The following is a 25727-nucleotide window of genomic DNA, read 5'->3' as shown; positions in this document are numbered from 1 at the left end:
CCACATGTGGGGGTAAACCACTGTTTGGGCGCATGGCAGAGCTCGGAAGCGAAGGAGTGCCATTTGACTTTTCAATGCAAAATTGACAGGAATTGAGATGGGACGTCATGTTGCGTTTGAAGAGCCACTGATGTGCCTAAACATTGAAACCCCCCACAAGTGACACCATTTTGGAAAGTAGACCCCCTAAGGAACTTATCTAGAGGTGTGGTGAGCACTTTGACCCACCAAGTGCTTCACAGAAGTTTATAATGTAGAACCGTAAAAATAAAAAATCATATTTTTTCACAAAAATTATCTTTTTGCCCCCAATTTTTTATTTTCCCAAGGGTAAGAGAAGAAATTGGACCCCAAAAGTTGTTGTACAATTTGTCCTGAGTACGCGGATACCCCATATGTGGGGGTAAACCACTGTTTGGGTGGATGGGAGAGCTCGGAAGGGAAGGAGCGCCGTTTGACTTTTCAAAGCAAAATTGACAGGAATTGAGATGGGACGCCATGTTGCGTTTGAAGAGCCACTGATGTGCCTAAACATTGAAACCCCCCACAAATGACACCATTTTGGAAAGTAGACCCCCTAAGGAACTTATCTAGAGGTGTGGTGAGCACTTTGACCCACCAAGTGCTTCACAGAAGTTTATAATGCAGAGCCGTAAAAATAAAACAAAATTTTTTTCCCACAAAAATTATTTTTTTAGCCCCCAGTTTTGTATTTTCCTGAGGGTAACAGGAGAAATTGGACCCCAAAATTTGTTGCCCAATTTGTCCTGAGTGCGATGATACACCATATGTGGGGGGAACCACTGTTTGGGCACATGGGAGGGCTCAGAAGGGAAGGAGTGCCATTTGAATGCAGACTTAGATGGAATGGTCTGCAGGTGTCACATTGCGTTTGCAGAGCCCCTAATGTACCTAAACAGTAGAAACCCCCCACAAGTGACACCATTTTGGAAAGTAGACCCCCTTAGGAACTTATCTAGATGTGTGCTGAGCGCTTTGACCCACCAAGGGCTTCACAGAAGTTTATAATGGAGAGCCGTAAAAATAAAACAAAAATTTTTTCCCACAAAAATTATTTTTTAGCCCCAAGTTTTGTATTTTCCCGAGGGTAAAAGGAGAAATTCGACCCCACAATTTGTTGTCCAATTTGTCCTGAGTGCGCTGATACCCCATATGTGGGGGGGAACCACTGTTTGGGCGCATGGGAGGGCTCGGAAGGGAAGGAGCTCCATTTGGAATGAGGACTTAGATGGAATGGTCTGCAGGTGTCACATTGCATTTGCAGAGCCCCTAATGTACCTAAACAGTAGAAACCTCCCACAAGTGACACCATTTTGGAAACTAGACCCCCTAAGGAACTCATCTAGATGTGTTGTGATAGCTTTGAACCCCCAAGTGTTTCACTACAGTTTGTAACGCAGAGCCGTGAAAATTAAAAAAAAAAATCTTTCCCCCCAAAATTATTTTTTAGCCCCCAGTTTTGTATTTTCCCGAGGGTAAGAGGAGAAATTCGACCCCAAAAGTTGTTGTCCAATTTGTCCTGAGTACGCTGATACCCCGTATGTTGGGGGAAACCAACGTTTGAGCGCATGGCAGAGCTCGGAAGGGAAGGAGCGCCATTTGGAATGCAGACTTAGATGGAATGGTCTGCAGACGTCACATTGCGTTTGCAGAACCCCTAATGTACCTAAACAGTAGAAACCCCCCACAAGTGACCCCATATTGGAAACTAGACCCCCCAGGGAACTAATCTAGATGTGTTGTGAGAACTTTGAACCCCCAAGTGTTTCACTACAGTTTATAACGCAGAGCCGTGAAAATAAAAAATCTTTTTTTTTTCCACAAAAAATATGTTTTAGCCCCGAGTTTTGTATTTTCCCAAGGGTAGCAGGAGAAATTGGACCCCAAAAGTTGTTGTCCTATTTGTCCTGAGTACGCTGATACCCCATATGTTGGGGTAAACCCCTGTTTGGGCACACGGGAGAGCTCGGAAGGGAAGAAGCACTGTTTTACTTTTTCAACGCAGAATTGGCTGGAATTGAGATCGGACGCCATGTCGCGTTTGGAGAGCCCCTGATGTGCCTAAACAGTGGAAACCCCCCAATTATAACTGAAACCCTAATCCAAACACATCCCTAACCCTAATCCCAACAGTAACCCTAACCACACCTCTAACCCTGACACACTCCTAACCCTAATCCCAACCCTATTCCCAACCGTAAATGTAATCTAAACCCTAACTGTAACTTTAGCCCCAACCCAAACTGTAGCCCTAGCCCTAACCCTAGCCCTAACCCTAGCCCTAACCCTAACCCTAGCCCTAACCCTAGCCCTAACCCTAGCCCTAACCCTAGCCCTAACCCTAGCTTTAACCCTAGCCCTAATGGGAAAATGGAAAATACATTTTTTTAATTTTTCCCTAACTAAGGGGGTGATGAAGGGGGGTTTGATTTACTTTTATAGGGGGTTTTTTAGCGGATTTTTATGATTGGCAGCCGTCACACACTGAAAGACGCTTTTTATTGCAAAAAATATTTTTTGCGTTACCACATTTTGAGAGCTATAATTTTTCTATATTCTGGTCCACAGAGTCATGTGAGGTCTTGTTTTTTGCGGGACGAGTTGATGTTTTTATTGGTAACATTTTCGGGCACGTGACATTTTTTGATCGCTTTTTATTCCGATTTTTGTGAGGCAGAATGACCAAAAACCAGCTATTCATGAATTTCTATTGGGGGAGGCGTTTATACCGTTCCGCGTTTGGTAAAATTGATGAAGCAGTTTTATTCTTCGGGTCAGTACGATTACAGCGACACCTCATTTATATCATTTTTTTATGTTTTGGCGCTTTTATACGATAAAAACTATTTTATAGAAAAAATAATTATTTTTGCATCGCTTTATTCTCAGGACTATAACTTTTTTATTTTTTTGCTGATGATGCTGTATGGCGGCTCGTTTTTTGCGGGACAAGATGACGTTTTCAGCGGTACCATGGTTAGTTATATCTGTCTTTTTGATCGCGTGTTATTCCACTTTTTGTTCGGCGGTATGATAATAAAGCGTTGTTTTTTGCCTCGTTTTTTTTTTTTTTTTCTTACGGTGTTTACTGAAGGGGTTAACTAGTGGGCCAGTTTTATAGGTCGGGCCGTTACGGACGCGGCGATACTAAATATGTGTACTTTTATTGTTTTTTTTTTTTTATTTAGATAAAGAAATGTATTTATGGGAATAATATTTTTATTTTTTTTTCATTATTTTGGAATATTTTTTTTTATTTTTTTTTACACATTTGAAATTTTTTTTTTACTTTTTTACTTTGTCCCAGGGGGGGACATCACAGATCAGTGATCTGACAGTTTGCACAGCACTCTGTCAGATCACTGATCTGATAGGAGTGCAGGCTGCTTCACAGTGCCTGCTCTGAGCAGGCTCTGTGAAGCCACCTCCCTCCCTGCAGGACCCGGATCCGTGGCCGCGTTGCTGCGGGGGGCTCAGGGAAGCCCGCAGGGAGCCCCCTCCCTGCGCGGTGCTTCCCTGCACCGCCGGCACATCGCGATCATCTTTGATCGCGGTGTGTCGGGGGTTAATGTGCCGGGGGCGGTCCGTGATCGCTCCTGGCACATAGTGCCGGATGTCAGCTGCGATAAACAGCTGACACCCGGCCGCGATCGGCGGCGCTCCCCCCGTGAGCGCTGCCGATCGCATATGACGTACTATTGCGTCCTTGGGAAGTAAAGCCCACCCCACATGGACGCAATAGTACGTCTAATGGCAGAAAGGGGTTAATAATGTGTTTGTGTTTTTTTAACCCTTTACTAGTATTGGATTAATAATGGATAGGTGTCATAATTGACGCCTCTCAATTATTAATTTGGCTTAATGTCGCCTTACAATAGCAAGGTGGCATTAACCCTTCATTACCCCATATCCCACCGCTACAGGGGAATGGGAAGAGAGTGGCCAAGTGCCAGAATAGGCGCATCTTCCAGATGTGCCTTTTCTGGGGTGGCTGGGGGCAGGTGTTTTTAGCCAGGGGGGGGGCAATAACCATGGACCCTCTCCAGGCTATTAATATCTGCCCTCAGTCACTGGCTTTACTACTCTGGCGGAGAAAATTGTGCGGGAGCCCACGCCAATTTTTTCCGCCATTTAACCCTTTAATTTAATAGCTAGAACGGCCAAATTTTGCATATACACACTACTGACATTAGTAGTGTGGAATATGCAAAAAAAAAAGTGATATGAGACCTGGTTTACATACAGTAAACCATCTCATATCATGTCGGGTTTAAGAAGGAGATAGCAAAAGCCGGTAATTGAATTACCGGCTTTAAAGCTATCTAGCGCTGTATTAAGTAATAATATATATACATATATGTGTCTGCTGACATATATATACTGTCTATATATATATGTTTGTTTGTTTGTTTTTTTAAACATGGATCCCTTGTATAGCCGTATGTTGGTTTGGCAAGCCTGCGATAAAAACACGCAGTACGGCTGCCATACGGATTACATACGGAGGATGCCATGCGCAAAATACGCTGACACACCCTGCCTACGGAGGAGCTACGGACCACTTTTTTGGGGACTTTTCAGCGTATTACGGCCGTAATATACGGACCGTATTGTCTTACGCGGAGTGTGACTCCAGCCTAATAGATAGATAGATGATAGATTGTTCTCATAATAAATATTTTATGTGGTTTCCTAATTAATCAGCACAGATTTTCTGACACATTTTTTCCACATATTGCAACCTGTATAAACAATTGTGGTCACTTGGCCTCATTTATAAGCTGTTATCAGGACCGGAAGGTGCAGGCAGTGGATTACAGCAAACAACTGCAACCGGAGACCCAATAACCTAGATGAGATTCTACAATATATCATTCTGCATCCTGGGAGCAGAGAAACTCTGTACATCAGTACTGCAGAGCAAACACATCTCCCGCAGTGCACAGCATCACACAGGATCAGTAATGTATGTACACAGTGACTGCACCAGCAGAATAGTGAGTGCAGCTCTGGAGTATAATACAGAGTGTAACTCAGGACCAGTAATGTATGTACACAGTGACTGTACCAGCAGAATAGTGAGTGCAGCTCTGGAGTATAATACAGGATGTAACTCAGGACCAGTAATGTATGTACACAGTGACTGCACCAGCAGAATAGTGAGTGCAGCTCTGGAGTATAATACAGGATGTAACTCAGGACCAGTAATGTATGTACACAGTGACTGCACCAGCAGAATAGTGAGCACAGCTCTGGAGTATAATACAGGATGTAACTCAGGATCAGTAATGTGATGTATGTACACAGTGACTGCACCAGCAGAATAGTGAGCACAGCTCTGGAGTATAATACAGGATGTAACTCAGGATCAGTAATGTAATGTATGTACACAGTGACTGGACCAGCAGAATAGTGAGTGCAGCTCTGGGGTATAATACAGGATGTAACTCAGGATCAGTAATGTAATGTATGTACACAGTGACTGCACCAGCAGAATAGTGAGTGCAGCTCTGGGGTATAATACAGGATGTAACTCAGGATCAGTAATGTAATGTATGTATACAGTGACTGCACCAGCAGAATAGTGAGTGCAGCTCTGGGGTATAATACAGGATGTAACTCAGGATCAGTAATGTAATTTATGTACACAGTGACTGCACCAGCAGAATAGTGAGTGCAGCTCTGGAGTATAATACAGGATGTAACTCAGGATCAGTAATGTAATGTATGTACACAGTGACTGCACCAGCAGAATAGTGAGTGCAGCTCTGGGGTATAATACAGGATGTAACTCAGGATCAGTAATGTATGTACACAGTGACTGCACCAGCAGAATAGTGAGTGCAGCTCTGGAGTATAATACAGGAGGTAACTCAGGATCAGTAATGTAATGTATGTACACAGTGACTGCACCAGCAGAATAGTGAGCACAGCTCTGGAGTATAATACAGGATGTAACTCAGGATCAGTATGGGATCAGCAAAATATTTGCAAAGCTGCTCAGCATTAAATGTTGATTTGCAGTGTAAACTGATCGGGGGATGTAGTAAAATTCTGACATATTTGTTTTGGATTTAGTGTAAGGTGAGATATTTCGGGACATTGCAGGTATCTGGCTCGGAGCCATCACATCCACAATGCATTTGCTTATCAGACACCATTATATTATGAGGCACCTGCCATAGTTCCCCACAGCGCAGTTTGCATTTTGCACAAGAGGATTGTGTGGTTGAGTTGTCAGAAGTCACATGATGGAAACTTTAGTGACAAATTATTTCAAAACAGAGCAGAGAATTTTCCAACCGCAAGAAGGAAGCTCAGAGGGACACAGCGGTGCACGGTATGGGTGGGGAGTCAGGGAGGAAAGAAGAAGGGGGGAACTGAGAACAAGACCTGTAACTGCAAGCGCCCCGAAGTGTAAAACCGAGAAGGCTCAAAATAAAAGATTAAATATAGAACAGACAGATAAAGTGAGATAAATAGATATATAGATAAATAATAGATAGATAATAAATAGATAAATAGATATATAGATAATAGATAGATATAGATAATAGATTGATAGATAGATAGATAGATAGATAGATCGATTACACAATAAGACATCCCTCTGACATTGAATCCAGATATACAGATTTATTTAGCCCTTGAGGCCATTTCAATCATCCGGTAACTGCAGAAATTTACTTTTTATATTTTGCTCCAATAAAACAGCTCTGCACAGTGCAGTTGTCCATCAGCCCCATAGACATGAATGGAGCAGCTCTGCACAGTGCACTCGTCCATCAGCCCCATAGACATGAATGGAGCAGCTCTGCACAGTGCACTCATCCATCAGCCCCATAGACATGAATGGAGCACCTCTGCACAGTGCAGTCGTCTATCAGCCCCATAGACATGAATGGAGCAGCTCTGTACAGTGCACTCGTCCATCAGCCCCATAGACATGAATGGAGCAGCTCTGCACAGTGCAGTCATCTATCAGCCCCATAGACATGAATGGAGCAGCTCTGCACAGTGCAGTCGTCTATCAGCCCCATAGACATGAATGGAGCAGCTCTGTACAGTGCACTCGTCCATCAGCCCCATAGACATGAATGGAGCAGCTCTGTACAGTGCACTCGTCCATCAGCCCCATAGACATGAATGGAGCAGCTCTGTACAGTGCACTCGTCCATCAGCCCCATAGACATGAATGGAGCAGCTCTGTACAGTGCACTCGTCCATCAGCCCCATAGACATGAATGGAGCAGCTCTGCACAGTGCACTCGTCCATCAGCCCCATAGACATGAATGGAGCAGCTCTGTACAGTGCACTCGTCCATCAGCCCCATAGACATGAATGGAGCAGCTCTGCACAGTGCAGTTGTCCATCAGCCCCATAGACATGAATGGAGCAGCTCTGCACAGTGCAGTCGTCTATCAGCCCCATAGACATGAATGGAGCAGCTCTGTACAGTGCACTCGTCCATCAGCCCCATAGACATGAATGGAGCAGCTCTGCACAGTGCAGTCATCTATCAGCCCCATAGACATGAATGGAGCAGCTCTGCACAGTGCAGTCGTCTATCAGCCCCATAGACATGAATGGAGCAGCTCTGTACAGTGCACTCGTCCATCAGCCCCATAGACATGAATGGAGCAGCTCTGCACAGTGCAGTCATCCATCAGCCCCATAGACATGAATGGAGCAGCTCTGCACAGTGCACTCATCCATCAGCCCTATAGACATGAATGGAGCAGCTCTGCACAGTGCACTCATCCATCAGCCCTATAGACAAGAATGGAGCAGCGCTGCACAGTGCACTCATCCATCAGCCCTATAGACATGAATGGAGCAGCTCTGCACAGTGCACTTGTCCATCAGCCCCATAGACATGAATGGAGCAGCTCTGTACAGTGCACTCATCCATCAGCCCTATAGACATGAATGGAGCAGCTCTGTACAGTGCACTCATCCATCAGCCCTATTGACATGAATGGAGCAGCTCTGCACAGTGCACTTGTCCATCAGCCCCATAGACATGAATGGAGCAGCTCTGTACAGTGCACTCATCCATCAGCCCTATAGACATGAATGGAGCAGCTCTGTACAGTGCACTCATCCATCAGCCCCATAGACATGAATGGAGCAGCTCTGTACAGTGCACTCATCCATCAGCCCTATAGACATGAATGGAGCAGCTCTGTACAGTGCACTCGTCCATCAGCCCCATAGACATGAATGGAGCAACTCTGTACAGTGCACTCGTCCATCAGCCCCATAGACATGAATGGAGCAACTCTGTACAGTGCACTCGTCCATCAGCCCCATAGACATGAATGGAGCAACTCTGTACAGTGCACTCGTCCATCAGCCCCATAGACATGAATGGAGCGGCAGAGGTCACACAGGTCAAGGTCGATCCATTCAATCCCATCTGTGGCAGAATGAGTGGGAGATTGGGACCTCCCCTAGTGATCGGTGGGGGTTCTCACAGTGGGGTCCTAATAAATCGGACACTTAGCACCAGCTCTTGATGATAGATGATAAATAGCATTTGTGAAAAAAATATTAAAAGGAGTCATCAAAGATTCATAAAAAACAAACAAGCAAACATGCATTTCTTCACCCCTACACACGGGTGTAACGACCGTGTTCACACAAGGTGCAACAGTGACAGGACCCTTGGAATCAGGGGGCCCTCCGATGCCAGCACCATTTTTAGCTGAACGTGGATTATGTTAGTGGAGCCCTGTGCACAAGGCAGCAATTGTGAACGCAGCTCTGGATGTGACTAGAGTATAAAATATGATGCAGCTTAACTCCTCAACGGCAAATGATGGATCTACCTGTCACAAGTGGCTGATAGTGCCCGGAATGTGATGAATATACCCCTCATAAAGGCACGAGCTATGAGATCATGGCAGACTACAGCTGTGCTCAAAAGTTTACATACTCCGGCAGAATTTTTGCTTTCTTGGCCTTTTTTCCAGAAAATATGAATGATAACACCAAAACTTTTTCTCCCCTCGTGGCTAGTGGTTGGGTGAAGCCATTTATTGTCAAACTATTGTGTTTTCTCTTTCTAAATCATAATGACAACCCAAAACATCCAAATGACCCTGATCAAATGTTCACATACCCCATTTCTTAATACCGTGTATTGCCCCTCTAACATCAATGACAGCTTGAAGTCTTTTGTGGTAGTTGTGGATGAGGTTCTTTATTTTCTCAGATGGTAAAGCTGCCCACTCTTCTTGGCAAAAAGCCTCCAGTTCCTGTAAATTCCTGGGCTGTCTAGCATGAACTGCGCGCTTGGAGTCTCCCCAGAGTGGCTCAGTGATATTGAGGTCAGGAGACTGAGATGGCCACTCCAGAACCTTCACTTTGTTCTGTTGTAGCCAATGACAGGTTGACTTGGCCTTGTGTTTTGGATCGTTGTCATGTTGGATCGTCCAAGTATGTCCCATGTGCAGTTTCCGGGCTGATGATTGCAAATTTGCCTCCAGTTTTTGCTGATAATGTGCTGCATTCATCTTTCCTTCAACTTTGACCAAGTTTCCTGTACCTTTGTAGCTCACACATCCCCAAAAATCAGTAATCCACCTCCATGCTTTACAGTAGGAATGGTGTTCCTTTCATCATAGGCCTTGTTGACCTCTCTCCAAATGTAACGTTTATGATTGTGGTCAAAAAGTTCAATTTTGGCCTCATCACTCCAAATGACCTTGTTCCAGTAGTTTTGAGGCTTGTCTCTGTGCTGTTTTATATATTGTAGATACTTTGTGGCGTTTGTGCAGTAATGGCTTTCTTCTGGCGGCTCGACCATGCAGCCCATTTCTCTTCAAGTGCCTCCTTATTGTGCATCTTGAAACAGCCACATCGCTAGTTTTCAGAGAGTCCAGTGTTTCAGCTGATGTTATTTGTGGGTTTTTCTTTGCATGCCGAACAATTTTCCTGGCAGTTGTGGACGACATTTTTGTTGGTCTACCTGACCATGGTTTTGTTTTTACAGAGCCCCTGATTTTCCATTTGTTAATCACAGTGTGAACGCTGCTGACTGGCATTATCAATTCCTTGGATATCTTGTTGTATCCCTTTCTTGTTGTATACAGTTCCTGTAGATCCGTTGACAATTCTTTTGCTTTCCCCATGACTCACAATCCAGAAACATCAGTGGCTGGATGAAAGATGCAAGAGTCTGTCTGGATCCCAGAAACTCACTCAGCTTTTATGCACACACACTGATTACAAGCAAACAGGTCACAGGTGAGGATGTTACTTTTAGTAGCCATGCACACCCTTTTGTGTCAACTCCTGTTATCAGGCCAAAATCACCAGGGTATGTGAACTTTTTGGTGTTATCATACATATTCTCTGAAAAAAGGACAAGAAAGCAAAAATTCCCCCAGGTTATGTAAACTTTTGAGCACAACTGTATACACATTCCCTTACCTGCTGCAGATAACTCCGATCCTGACTGTTTTACCCCCTTGGATGCCGCAGTCAATAACGACCTGGGCATCTAAGGTGTTTGAAAGAGAAAGGGGGCTCCCCATGGATCAATATGCAGCTGGGAGCCTAATGAAGACCTCCACAGTTTGCCATTGTCTTCTGACTACGGGGAAACTCCAGAATGTACCATTGACAGGTTATAATACTAATTTTTTTACTATTTATTCAAAGAATCACTGCTGCAACTCTGGTAGTGGGAGAATTAAACAAATAATAATAATTGTGTTACAAAAATATTTATTTTTCAAGTCGCTCAACCCCTTTGTTCCATTAAATACAATTTTTTTTAATAAATTGGTTCAGAAAATAATATATATAGTTCCCAAAAAGTTTTGTAAAAAAAAAAAAAGAATAAAAAGCAAAAAAAGAAAAAATTTGTGGAGCGCCCCCAAGGGCTAGGGGTACTCGGTACCGGGTCCTTCGGTTCTCAAGGGGGATGTCACGGTGGCTGACCTGCTCCGTGACCCTAGGGACGCCCGTTGAAAATAGGGGAAAGGTCTTTAAAGGGGAAATGTTCGTGACGCCACCTGTGGTATTCAGTCAGGATGACCGACGCTGCTTAGGGGTCCGCTGGGTGATGTTATGGCAGCTGGATGGTAAACCTTCCCACAGGTGAAGTGTGTCCTCAGGGCTTCCCCATGTGTGGATGGTGGATGATGAGAGGCACAGGGAATAACGAGGGCACAATGGGTGCAGTCTCTTTACCTTTTTACTGAAGGCTTCAGCATCCACAGTCCAGAGCACCAGATCACAGGGTAGGCAGAGTCCGGCCGGTCTGAAGGCAAATCCAGAGTCCCCTTATCCCGGTGGAAATCAGTAGCCTTCCTCTAGTGCCTGGGTGTTGTAGTACCTTCCTGCTGAGCCTCTCATAAGGTCCTCACAACTGTTGTAGATGTTCTAGATGTTATGTCTCTTTCTCTGTCCCCCTGATGGAAAGGATAGGACAAACCCGTATGACTGGTGGTCTGAGGCTTTTTACAGGGACTCTAGCACGCCCCGGCCCCCACAAGTTGCCACCGTGCCTCCTAGGTATAGGGCGGATCAGTAACTTGAAATTAGCTGTCCAGCCGGTCTCTGGAGCAATGCATAAAGGACTGTTGCTCCCTCGGTGTTCCGGCTACCGGATCCTGCGCCTCAGAAGGTGGCAGCCTTTTACAGGGCAGAACTCCTTCTGGTTTCCTCTCCTTTTGCTATGACTTCTTCACCCTCTCTACAATACAGTTCTCTGTTGGTGTCTCTTTCTTAGTATGCTGCCGCACGTCTTGCAGGCGCAGCTCCGTGGCCTTCTGTCTAGGCCTCTGACAGGATCCCACCCCTGTCAGAGACCAACTCTGTCAGCAACTATTCGATGTTCCTCCTTTCTCTCGGTCTGCCTCACAGGAACTGACTAGCTTCTTCTCCAGACCACCAGTTTTACCTAAGTGTGAAGAGTGCCCTAATAAATAGGAGCATAGCTCCCCCTGGTGGACTGGAGTGTGAAGTGTGTTGCATGTTTTGTGATACCTGGTAAAGAGATCTTCTTTATTGCCTTCAAACGTAACATCACTCCCCCCTTAGAGGAGAATGATATTACTGCAACGACCAGGACCCTGGGGCGCTGCAATTGTATCACCCGCCCCCAATTTTCCCAATCTAAAAATAAAGAAATTAAAAATAAATAAATAAACACATCCACATCTGGTATCATTGCGACTCTAAAAGTATGATCTATGAAAATACAAAAAAAATAATTAACCCATACGATAAATTGACATTTTTAGGTCGACAAAACTCACAAAGAAATCCAGTAAAAAGCAATCAAATCGTCTTACTCACGTGGACAAAACTGTTGGTTATCTTCTATTAAAGTAAGAAAAACAAACAACAGTCACTTAAAAAATTTGGAACTGACAAAAGTAATTTTCAATATAAATCTACTCAATATCAACTAAATATAAATCAAATTTTGGTTCAACAGAAAAGTTTAGACAAACTAATGAAAATTGCCTGGACACAAATTATGGTACTCATAGAAATAAGATTAAAAATAATTTGACCATAGGGACATGTAAAACTAAGATGTGTCCCGAAATTATCATCACGGGTGTCTACAAACTAATCAGTCAGTCGCCTATTTAGAAAGTGAAAAGTAGTGGCCTAGCGAGTAATGTGAGCGGACGTGCGACGGATCTCTCTCCCCGCACCGCTCCTAAAACCCACCTTTGAAGGCGCCGCCGAACGCCGAAAACCGGGCAGAGAGGCACCGCAAGTCCCCAGCGTGAGGGAGAAAGCACCAGAGATAGCGAGCGGTGAGGAGCGCAGATGCCACGCCGAAAGCAGTCGGCGCGAAAATCCAAGACGGGGCCGTGGCATAGGAGGAGGCGGCCAGAGCCAGCGCTTCATACCGCCGGAGGCTGGAGGTAATCGCCCGGCTGGAGCGATTTGCCCGCACAGAGGAGGGGGGTGCCCTGCTGCTGGATCCAGAGGGGCTTGGTGAGGAGGAAGCACTGATGAGGCAGAGGAGTGGAGGGGGAGTTAATCCCAGTGAAGTGGAGGTGCAACGTTCCCCAGGGAGGGTGCAGGGAGTGCACAGTGCAGAAAATGTGACACCTGCTGCTAGCCCTGTGCAGACCAATGATTCTGATGAGGTGCAGCAGCCAAGTATGGGGGAACCAACACTGCAGGACATTTTCTCTGTCGTTATACACTGCAAATCTGCTTTGGCCGCGCTGAATCTAAGGGTGGATGATTTGACAGTTGAAATGAAGTCCCTTAACTCTGCTATGCGCAAAGTGGAGAAAAGAGTGGAGGTGGTGGAGGAGCGTGTGGGCAGTGTGGAGGATCAGACAAACGAACTGTTAAAAAGAGAAAAGAAATATATTCAACGAATCGCAGAATTAGAATTCAAAACAGACGATTTGGAAAATCGATCTCGGAGAAACAACTTTGGTGGAGACCTGGGGGAGACGATTCTCATCTTTTATCTTCCTTTAAAGAAATGGGAGGGAATGTTAATATTATAAGTTGGAATGTTAGGGGGCTAGCGGATGCTACTAAGCGTGCGGCAATATTCCAGTACCTATTGAAACAGAGGCCCTCGGTGATTTGCCTGCAAGAAACTCATTTAGTGGAGGAAAAAGTTGATATGTTACAGAAGAAATGGGTGCGCAGGGCGTATCACTCGACGTTCTCTAATTATGCAAGGGGGGTGTCTGTTTTGATCCATACAAGTCCTCCATTTGAGGAAATTGAGGTAAAAACTGATAAAGATGGTCAATATGTCCTTTTAGTGTGTAAAATTTTTAACCCTTTGATTTGCATCGTTTCACTATATAAACCCCCGCCGTATTCTGGTAAGAAAATTCAAGAGATTTTGGAGCATATGAGAGGGTGGGTCGGGGTTCCCCTTCTGGTGGTGGGAGATGTGAACAACATTGCTGACGACCATTGGGATAAGATTAATCACGCTCCGCTACGCAGGGACGGTAACGGCACTCCTTTTGGGAACTATCTTAGAGAAATAGGCTGGATTGACTTATGGCGGGTTCGCAATGTTAATACATATTCTTATTCCTGTTACTCAACCACGTATGGTTCTATGTCTCGAATTGATGTCGCCTTGGGTAATGATGGGATGAACGAATTACTAAGTGGGATGCAATATAATCCCAGGATCTTATCAGATCATAGTCCAGTTCAGGTCTCTTTAAAGTTATCAGAACAGGTTGGGTCACGGAGGATGGGCTGGAAGGTTCACCCCTCCTGGTTACAACTCTTGGATATGGAAAGGGTGGGGGCTGAGATAGAGGAGTTTTTTAAGATTAACGATGGTAGTTCAGAATGTTATGTAGTATGGGACACTATGAAGGCGTATTTAAGGGGCATTTTGTTTCGGGACATTTCACGACACAAGACAAGGACTAGAGTACAGGATCAAGCTGTCCTGGAGGAACAGAAGGCAGCTGAGGCGGCATTGGGGGCCCATTGCACTAGGGCGTCTCAGAGTCGGATGAGGAAGGCTCAACAGGAGGTCAACCAATTATATCTGAGAAAGGTGGAGAGATTGCGGGCTTTTCAAAGAGCATCTTTCTATTCAGAGGGGGAAAAGGTGGGGCATTTACTTTCGGTAGTGGCGTCCGCACAGAGGGATTCCTCGCATGTCTACTCCATCAAGACGGAGGATGGAACATTGGTCACTCGGGGGGAGCAAATTCTGGAAGTGTTTAGGAAATTCTACGATAAATTATATACATCTAGTGTGGAGAGGTGGGCTGAGGACATGACGGGTTACTTGGAGGGGATTGACCTGCCTAGGTTGAGTAGAGAGGAATGTGAGGTGTTGGAGGAGCCGATTGGGGAGGAAGAATTGGGGGCCGCTTTGGCGGGTGTTGCTGGGGGTAAGGCTCCGGGGGCGGATGGTATTCCAGCCGAGGTTTATAAGGCACTGAAAGAAACATTGTTGGCCAAACTGTCGGAGGTGTATAATAGATCATTGGAAAGAGGGGAGCTACCTTTATCAATGAGAGAGGCTATTGTGGTTGTTATCCCTAAGGCTGACAAGGACCCACAACTACCAGAATCCTATAGACCAATCTCACTTTTGACGGCCGACATTAAGATACTGGCAAAAGCTTTGGCAAATAGGTTGTCCAGGGTGATTGACAGACTGGTTCACCCGGATCAATCAGGCTTTATGCCTAACAAATCAACGGCACTCAATCTGAGAAGGTTGTTTTTAAATTTGCAAATCCCTTCTGATAATGTCGGTAAACGGGTTGTGGTATCCTTGGACGCCCATAAGGCTTTTGATTGCGTGGAGTGGAGCTATCTGTGGTCAGTGCTGGAACGAATGGGGTTTGGACCTAAATTTATTTCCTGGGTGCGGCTGTTGTACTCTTCTCCGGTGGCCAAAATTAGAGTGAATGACGCTCTCTCTGAGACCTTTTCTTTGTCTAGGGGTACTAGACAGGGCTGCCCTCTCTCCCCGCTGCTCTTTGCCTTGGCGGTGGAACCCCTTGCTGCGAAGATCAGAGGGTCCCGAGAGGTGAGGGGTTTTATGTACGGGGAGGCAGAGGAAAAAGTTGCGTTATATGCTGATGATATTCTGCTTTTCTTGGAGGATTCTGAGGGGACCCTGGTTAAGACGGAAGCCATTATTGAGGAATTCGGGAGTTACTCGGTCCTAAGGATCAATTGGGACAAATCGAATATGATGTTGATAGATGGGGATTGTGGCGTTGGTGGAGGGGGGGACCCTTTCACAAGGTTGAGGCTCGTTGATAAATTTAAATACTTGGGGATCCAGATCGCTATCCCTTTGACTAGTTTTGAGGAAGTGAATTTGGCACCTCTTCTGCGTAAAATACGTACTAAGGTCCAGGCGTGGAAAAAGTTACATTTATCAGTAATCGGCAGGATAAACTTGATAAAGATGATTGTGATGCCGCAGCTACTTTATGTGCTGCACAACTCCCCTATATGGATATCGCAGAATAGATTTCGGAGGATTAGATCCCTGTTTGGCGAGCTGATTTGGGGTGGAAAGAGCCCCAGATTTAAACAGGAAACTCTACAAAGGCCAAAGACGGAGGGAGGGGTGGCATTGCCTAATCCGTGGTTGTATTTTTTGGCTTCACAGTGTCAGCATTTCAAGGGATGGAGAGATGTGTCAGGTGGGGCGCGGGCACCTTGCAGCCTGAAATCACTGATTGGGACGAAGGTATTAAGTGAGGGCCTATAGGGTGGGCATTTCCGTGAGAAAGGTTCTAAATTTTGTACTATTAGGCTTATTCACAAGGTTTGGGACAAAGTTAAAGGAATTAGGGGAGTGGGGGCACTTACCAGATTCTCACCCATTTGGAATAACTGTTTTCTACAAGAGTTTAGACAGATGGAGGGATTTCATATTTGGAAGGAGGCAGGCATCTTTCGGATGGGCCAGATTTTACACCAGGGCAGAATTAGGAACTTTGAGGCATTGCAGGAGGAGTTTTTACTCCCAGACTCTGAGATGTATCAATATCGCCGTCTTTCTCACGCGTACCGAGCACAGTGTAGGAGAGGACCCGTGGAGATCCAGGTGGATCTTATGCTGGATTTTATCCTTGTAGGGGGAGGCACGAAGGGGGTGATCTCGGGAATATATGAATTCCTTCTATTCTCTTTTTTGGAGGAGCACCCTATCAGAGCAAGGGCGAAATGGGAGGCTGACCTGGGGGCGATTGATAATGACCACTGGGAATCAGTACTGGACTATGTGCCCAGGATATCAATGAGCGAGCCTGGGAGCCTGTCACAATTATTTGTTATTCATAGGGCTTATAGAACCCCGGACATGTTATTCAAAGCCGGATTGAGACCTAATTCAGAATGCCCTAGATGCTCGCAGTCCGAGGCGGGCATCCTTCATATGTTGTGGCAGTGCCCCAGGTTGTCCTCCTTCTGGGTGGTGGTGCTGAATAAAGTGGGACTGGCATACAGTTGCTCTGTGCCGCGGGATCCTTTGGTATGTGTTTTGGGCTACGTGGAGGAGATTATAACTGATAAGTTGTACAAAATGGTTATTGCTAGACTGTTATTTATTGCGCGAAAGTTGATCGCCAAGTTCTGGATTAGGGAAGAGCCACCAACAAGGAGAGACTTTATGAAGCAAGTGGACCATATTATTGCGTTGGAGAGGAGTATCTACGCTAGAAGGAACAAGATGGACCTCTTTGACAGGTTGTGCAATCCGTGGCTTGAATCAATGTGATCTAAAGGCCTTTTGCCCCATTGGGAGTATTATTGACAAGTCATCTTCCTTTTCTTGTACTTTTATATATGATGTAGTAGGGAGGGGCGACTCTTGACAGGTCTCTAGAGGGTGGGGGGAAGGGGGTGGGAGTTTGGTTTGGGATTAAATAAGTTTTCTAAAAAAGTATTATACATTTGTATATTGCTGATAGCAAAGTATTCCTTTTTATTGTCTATGTACAATATTTATGGTTTAATAAAAAATATCTGATTTAAAAAAAAAGAAAGTGAAAAGTAGTCATGGTGCTGTTTGGTATCACGGTGTTTATCACACTGAAAATGGAGCAAAGAAAGCTGAGGAGAGAACGGTCTCATGAGATTAGAAAGAATATTAGAGAGAAAAGGTTTAAGGTAAAGGCTATAAGACGTCTCCAGATAGCTTGATGTTCCTGTTACTCCAGCTGCATATATTATTCTGGAGTGTAAAGTCTGGGGGATTGTGGCCGACCTCCCTGGATGTGGCCGACCTCCCTGGATGTGACCGAAAGAGGAAAATTGGTGAGAAATTGAAGAGACGGATAATATGAATGGTGACCAAAGAGCCCAGAACAGCTTCCAAATATTAGAGGAGGCCTCCATGGTCAAGGACCATTAGGGTCAGGTCGCACCCTTCGTCACTGTATGGCCAAATTGACTTCATGGAAGATGACCGAGGAGGAAGCCCACTGAAATTATATCACAAAAAAGTGAGACTGCAATGTGCCAAAATGCACACTGATGAGCCACAAAGCTTCTAGAAGAATGTCCAATGGACGGAGGAGACAGAACTGGAGCTTTTTGCCAAGGCACATCAGCTCTATGTTCATAGATTAAAAAATTAAGCCTACAAAGAAAAGAAACGTTGTACCTGCTGTTAAACATGGTGGAGGCTCAGTTATTTTTTGGGATGGGTTTGCTGCATCTGGCACAGGGGCTCTTGACTCTGTACAGTGTATAATGAAATCTCAAGACTACCAAGGCATTCTGGAGAAAAAATGTGCTGCTCGGTCTGAGCTGCAGGTCATGGGTCCTCGTACAGGATAGTGACCCAAAACACAGCGAAAAACATTCAAGAATAGGGAAGAGCAAAGCATCGGACTCTTCTGAGGTGGCTCCTATGAGCCCTGATCCAAATCCCACAGAACATCTGAAACCTGAGTCTGGATAAGACGCCTCCACACCTGAGAGACAAGGAGCTGTCTGCTCTTGAGGAGACGGCCAAAATCTCTGTGGATGGGGGCAGAGGTCTCATGAGAGTCATAGAAATAATTTTTATAATAATAAAAACGTTAGTTGCGCGACCCCAGCCGTAGCCTAAGTATATAGCCCTTTAAATTAGTAATCAGAGACACTTGATAGGGAGAGCAGATCCGTCAACAGCAGCTCACTGCTGGTTTCTCTATGACCTAGGATCAGATATAACCTGAATTGTTGGTTCCTGACGGGATCTGTATCCAGCTGTGACCCCGGCAGCAGATCCGCCGCAGGTTACTACAATCAGCCCCATCCTGTCTACAAGACCCAACGCCACATCCTTATTTCAAGACATGGAGGTGGTGACGCGAGGCCAAACCTCATCCTGTACCCAAAATAGCATCACATCTCCGAGCGTCCGCATATTACTGAGACTAGGGGACTTAAAGGGGTCCTCCAACTTTATACATGAGTAGCATATCCCACCTCTGGGGAGGAGTCCCCTCCCCCCATCCATAAGACATTGGGGGCATATCTGCGCTGATCTCTGAAGGTTGGAGGACCCCTTTACATGTGACAGTGACATGATGAGATCCATCATGAGCTGAAACACCATTAGCGTGTATCTAAGCCCATCGTGTAAGGTATTACCTGATGAGCCAGTGTATCTAAGCTTTCTGTGTGTAACAGTGTATCTAGGCCTATCATGGGTGATACCACCTGAGTGTATCAAAGCCTATGATGTGCAATGGCATCTACTATGGCATTGCATCTAAGCTTATTGTCTGCTGAGCTACATATATAAATCTCTCCTATATGATACTGTTCAAGGGTATCTACGTCCATCACGTTTAATGCTGTCTGATGAGAGGTATGTCTAAGTTTGTGTGAAATACTGTTAAAGAGTCCAAGATATGTGATACAGACTGCTGAGAGGTGTTTCTCAGCCTATAAAGCCTATAAACTTTTATATTATTTGCTGAGCTAGTGTATCTAAACTTACCACTTTGTTCCGAATTTATGTATCTAAGTCTCTCCTAAATTATACTGTTCAAGTGTACCTAAGCACATTATATGTGACACGGTCTGCTGAGAGGTGTATCTAAGCCTATACTGTCTACTGAGATGCGTCTAATCCAGTCATGTGTGATACTGTCTGCTCAGTATCTAAGCCTCTAAAAGCTACTAAGATAGTGTATCTAAGCCTATCATGTGTGATACCATTTTCTGAGATTATATATTTAATCCTATGTATCTAAGACTCTCCTAATTGTTACTTTTCAAGTGTAACTAAGCCTTTCGTTTGTGATACTGTCGGCTCAGAGGTGTATCTAAGCCTATGCTGTCTGCTGAGATGTGTCTAAGCCAATTGTGTGATACTGTCTGCCGAGCTGTGTATCTAAGCCACCATGTGACACAGGACTCTATAGCATTACATACGACTTTAGTTTACAGAAGGTTAAAGTTTTACAAGATTATTAATAATTTACGGGGAAAGTGTTAACAAGTACAAGGTGCAGCCGGCGTCTCTCCTGGTTAGCCAATATTTACATATCCAACGTCAAAACACAAAGGGGCGGAGACAAGACACCAGCCAATCACATGCTGCGAGAAATCCGACAAGTGTAAATGTAATTACCTCCCTCGTCATCAGTCAGGCTGCGCGGTGAAGATTTAATTGAAAAAAAACAATAGACGAAAAAATAAGTGAAACAAAAATAGTAAAAATAAATAAAAGTGTAAAAAACACAATAAACAGTAAAAAGGAACTAAAACTTTTTGGATTTTTTTATTGTATTTTTATTGTATTTTATCTGAAGAAACAAAGAATTTTGGTTCAATGAAAACAGAACAGGATATAAGCATTAAAGGGATATGTCCGAAAAAAAAGTCTGAAAGATCCCGGCCACCTGTATTTCAGGAATGGCACACCGCCATAAGGAAGACACAGGCACACTACCAATGCACAGGTCCAAAGCTTTGAATGTCACACCGCGGCACACTACCAATGCACAGGTCCAAGTTGGAGGGGTGCAGAAGAGTGGTAATATGACATAGCAAAGCTTTGAATGGCACACCGCTGCGCGATTATAGCTGTGCAGATCTTCATTCACTTCACCGAAAATTACCAAACAACAGGCTACAAATGTCCCAGAGAGGAGAACCCCTTTAAAGGGAACCTGTCAGTACATTTTAACATATAGTAATAGTGTTACGGCAGTGCTGGTGATTGTACCCCAGTAATGATGACACCTATTTCATAAAGATTCAACGTGCCAGTCATTAAAAATCTAATGTAGAAGCCATATGCAAATCAAGCAGAAGTGCACAGGGGGCGTGTCCATGCAGAAGGAAAAGAAAAAATGAGTCTCCTGACAAAACCCCCCAGAAAGGAGATATTTAAAAAAATGTTTCCTGTCCCCCAGGGTCCAAATGCACATCTACAGAGGCGAGGCCAGGATGTAGAGGTGTGGAGAAAGGGTGTGACCTCCAACATGGGGTGTACCCAAACTGTGGCTCACTGCCTGTAAGGAGCTCACTGCCTGTAAGGAGATCACCGCCTGTAAGGAGCTCACCGCCTGTAAGGAGCTCACCGCCTGTAAAGAGATCACTGCCTGTAAGGAGCTCACCGCCTGTAAAGAGATCACTGCCTGTAAGGAGCTCACCGCCTGTAAGGAGCTCACTGCCTGTAAGGAGGTCACCGCCTGTAAGGAGATCACCGCCTGTAAGGAGATCACTGCCTGTAAGGAGATCACTGTCTGTAAGGAGCTCACCGCCTGTAAGGAGCTCACTGCCTGTAAGGAGCTCACCGCCTGTAAGGAGATCACCGCCTGTAAGGAGGTCACCGCCTGTAAGGAGATCACCGCCTGTAAGGAGGTCACCGCCTGTAAGGAGATCACTGCCTTCTTGTTTGTTGCTCTTGGACAGCAACGATGTGAACACCATAGTGATGTCACTTGTGTCACAATATTGAAGGTGTGCGATGAACAGAAATCTGCAAGGAAAAGTGACTGCACCTGAGTGTGAGCACACACAATGCAATGGCTGTCACTCACTGCCTCTGAGGAATGAGAAGAGAGAAGAAAGGAGAGACAGAAGGGAAAGAAACAGAGGAGAGGGAGAAGAGAGGAGAGAGGAAAAAGAGGAGAGAATAGGGAGGAGAAACAAAAGGGAGAGAGAGAAGGGAGAGAAAAAGAGGAGAGAGAGACAGAGAAGAGAGAGGAGAGAGAGACAGAGAAGAGAGAGGAGAGAGATAACAGATAATTTCACAGAACTCTACACCGGACATTTCTATCTGTTTATCAGTCCAGTGCGGCCGCTGCTTCTACTGGACACAATTCTATAGACACTATTTGTACGCGGTTTATTGTTCTTACAGAGGTTGTAGCCATATGCATCACACATGGTGGGATTAGATACACTAGCACTGTATCACACATAGTGGGATTAGATACACTAGCACTGTATCACACATGGTGGGATTAGATACACCAGCACTAGTCTGTCACACATGATGGGATTAGATAAACTAGCAGTAGTCTGTATCACACATGATGGGATTAGATACACTGGCACTGGTCAGTATCACACATGAAGGGGTTAGATAAACTAGCACTAGTGAATATCACACATGATGGGATTAGGTACTAATGCTGAGCCAGTGTATCTAAGTCTATCATGTGTGATACTGTGCAGCCAGTGTATCTAAGTCTATCATGTGTGATACTATGCAGCTAGTGTATCTAAGGCTATCATGTGTGATACTGACCGGCTGAGCCAGTGTATCTAAACTTATGATGTGTGATAGTGTGCAGCTGAGCCACGGTATCTAAGCCTATCATGTGTGATACTGTGCCGCTGAGCCGTGTATCTAAGTCTAATCTTAATTATACTGTTTGAACCCTGAAATATATGTTGCATGACCCTGTGTGATTGTATCTAAGCCACCCTACGTTATGCTCACTCTGTGTATCTAATCCTGCTCTGTGCGGTACTGTGTCAGTGGATCTCAGCACTCTGTGTGATACTGTCTCTGTGTATGTGGCGCCCTGCGATGTCAGACGTCACACACGTCTGTGAGCTCTGACGGGCGAGCAGTGGCTCCTCAGCCATCTTTACACACACCGTAATTAGTGTAATTAGGCTTCTTTCACACTTCCGTTTTTACAATATGCACAGGATCCGTCAAAATGTTGAAAAGACGGATCCTGTGCAGATTGTAAAAAACGGGTGCACTGGGTCCGTTTTTTTGACGGACCCGCCGAGCCTATGTGCAGCTGTTGTGTATGCGTCTTCACAGCGGTTTTCTGCTGCGAAAACGCATACACAACACAACTCAGGTTAAAAATAATTTAAAAAAATAAAAAATCTTGATATTCTCACCTTCCGGCGTCCCGCTCAGCGTTACCGATGCTCCCGTTCCCAGTAATGCCTTGTGAAGTGACCTGATGACATAGTGGTCTCGTGAGACCACTACATCATCTGGGGTCAATGCCGCGATGCAATACTGGGAACGGGAGCATCGGTGATGCTGCGAGGGACGCCGGAAGGTGAGAATATCAAGATTTTTTATTTTTTTAATTTTTTTTAATATTTTATCTTTTTACTATTGATGCTGCATAGGGATCATCAATAGTAAAAAAAAAAAGAGAGAGCGAGAGAGAATGTCCCTGACTGGAAACTCTTCCGCGCATGCTCAGTTTCAAAAGACGCATCCGTCGCTGAATTCCTGCCTTTGCCAGTCTGCGACGGATCCTGCGCCCACAGGCTTCCATTATAGACAATGACGGGCAGCGCAGGATCCGTCGCTGAGCGATTTTCCGACGTGCACAAAAAACGTTCCTCTGTGCGTTGTCTCCACCCGACGGACAGCAATTTTACGATGGATCCAGTGCATGACGGATAAAACGGAAGGCCATCCGTCACAATCCATCACTAATACAAGTCTATGAGAAAAAAACGGATCCAGCAGAAACATTTGCTGAATCCGTTTTTTTTCACAAAACGACGGATTGTGACGGAAAAAGAAAGACGGAAGTGTGAAAGAGGTGCCGCGTACGCCAAGGTCCAGGCTGAGGAGAGAAGTCAGTGCATGTATAGTGCTGTATGCAGCGAGAGGGAGGAGAAGAGCCGGGGTCCGCACACCATGGGGGGCTATCGGCCCCGTGTTCTTAAGAACTATGGAGATCTGCAATCATCATCATCATCATCAGCTGCCCCTGAGGTCTGGACTTCGCTTACTGAGACCGGCTGATCCCACATCTCTCCCACAACGTCTCCCATTTATTCTGCTGAGGATGGCCCGCCGGCCGGTGAGACCACCGTGACCATTGGCAGCCATCAATGGAGGCCGACCCGGACATGTATCTAATCCATTAGAGGTTATTAGATGCCGACTCTGCACCTGAGGTCCCATCCTTTGGGCCTCGGACAGAATGTTTCCTCCTGTGCCGCCACCTGTCGCGGATACAGGGCCGGTACCGTACTCACCGCTCGTTGGTGGGGTCGGAGCAGTTCAGGGGGTACTTCAGTGGGATGACGGTGCCATCGGTGTCCTGCAGGCAGTCGTGTTGTCCTGTGTAATAATCCACCAGTTCTGTTAATGTAGCAAACTGCTCCCCGCCGTACAGGTCGTAGTAGTCGCCCGTGTTCTGGATCCGGATGTGGGTGACGGAGTCCTCCAACCTAAGGGGGAAAAAAGGGGGAAGAATCCATCATATCCCCCCTGAATGTGCTCTGTGGACAGTGGGGACTGTATCAGCATCATGAATGCTAATTCTCCTGGAAAGTCTCATCCCCTGAAATACTCTGTGCTGCTGGGAGACCTTACATCTTACTTCTCACTTGTTTCCATTTATGCAGTCCCATATTACTGGTACTGTCATGTCAGTGGTCAGGTCCTTCTTGTCATCTGTCTCCCTATACTACTTTATAGGATCAACACTCTCCGTCTGAAATCCTCTGCGCTGCTGTGAGACTCTGCTCCCTGTACTATGAGTCTGTAGCTACCTGACCCCTACTTCATTTCACTATGTGCAGTCTGTTCCTATCATAAAACTGAACCTGTCTGATGCAACCCTGGCCTCACCCCAACCAAGAACCGCTCTTTAAAAATGAGCAACACTCTCCGTCTGAAATCCTCTGCGCTGCTGGGAGACTCTGCTCCCTGTACTATGAGTCTGTAGCTACCTGGCCCCTACTTCATTTCACTATGTGCAGTCAGTTCCTATCATAAAACTGAACCTGTCTGATGCAACCCTGGCCTCACACCAACCAAGAACCGCCGTCTAAAAATGAGCAACACTCTCCTTCTGAAATACTCTGTGCTGCTTTGACATAAAGGGATACAGTGAATTCTGACCCTGCTGAGCTCATCCCATAGATATTTATGAGACTTCACTGTTGTAAACTCTTTGTACTACGATTAAAAAAAACCCCAAACCTTAAAGTGTTTGTTTCGCTGAAGTAGGAAGTCTATAGTCTATGACATATATAAAAGCGGTGCTTCCTCTTTATGCGCAGGAAGCTTTGCCCCATCACCATGGGAAAAGCAGAATGAAAGAATTGCAAAATTGGAGAAAAAAAAGGCAGAAATATAAAAAGCAGAAAATTATCATTAAAGATGACAGTAAAAAAAACCTCAATTTTTTACTAATCTCTGCGCCCCGATTCTTTTGCCTTTGAGTGATTTCCTCATAGACATGTAAAGAATATCTGTCACCAAGTCAAAAATATCCAGTTTTTGCTCTTATTTTATTCCCTCTGTTCCTCTCATATGGTTTATTTCAAGGAGGCGTGGCTTACAGAGTAATAATTCAAAGCATCCTAGAGACACACCCCCGAGGATCCTGTGAGCCACCTAGAGACACCCCCCTGAGGATGCCGTGAGCCACCTAGAGACACACCCCTGAGGATGCCGTGAGCCACCTAGAGACACCCCCCTGAGGATGCCGTGAGCCACCTAGAGACACACCCCTGAGGATCCCGTGAGCCACCTAGAGACACCCCCCTGAGGATGCTGTGAGCCATGCCTCCTTTTGAAATTTCATAAAAGTTAGCCCTAAAAAAGACTGAACCAGGAGAGCAGAGGGAACAAAATAAGAGCCCAAATTGGCTACTTTTGACCTGGTGACCGGTCCTCTTTAAACATGCCCTTTCCTTCAACCTATGTTGGTAATTATGTATGATGAATGCTCTGACAGCTAGCGTCAGGAAGGAGCTACACAAGCAGTTTGGATTTTCGGCAAATGTTACATTATGGATC

General features: G+C 45.3%; 1 protein-coding gene across 1 annotated transcript in view; it reads right to left on the bottom strand.

Annotated features, from left to right (window-relative positions):
* Window positions 1-25727, bottom strand: part of PTPN6 (protein tyrosine phosphatase non-receptor type 6) — a 52458-nt gene that overhangs the window by 14681 nt on the left and 12050 nt on the right. Inside the window, exon 3 of the mRNA XM_069754170.1 lies at window positions 23954-24148. Within this exon, the coding sequence (XP_069610271.1) occupies window positions 23954-24148 (195 nt within the window). The remainder of the gene's footprint in view (window positions 1-23953; window positions 24149-25727) is intronic.

This window comes from Ranitomeya imitator, chromosome 2, assembly GCF_032444005.1.
Source record: "Ranitomeya imitator isolate aRanImi1 chromosome 2, aRanImi1.pri, whole genome shotgun sequence".
NCBI classification, from domain to species: Eukaryota; Metazoa; Chordata; class Amphibia; order Anura; family Dendrobatidae; genus Ranitomeya; species Ranitomeya imitator.
This window is presented reverse-complemented; position numbering and strand designations above follow the sequence as displayed.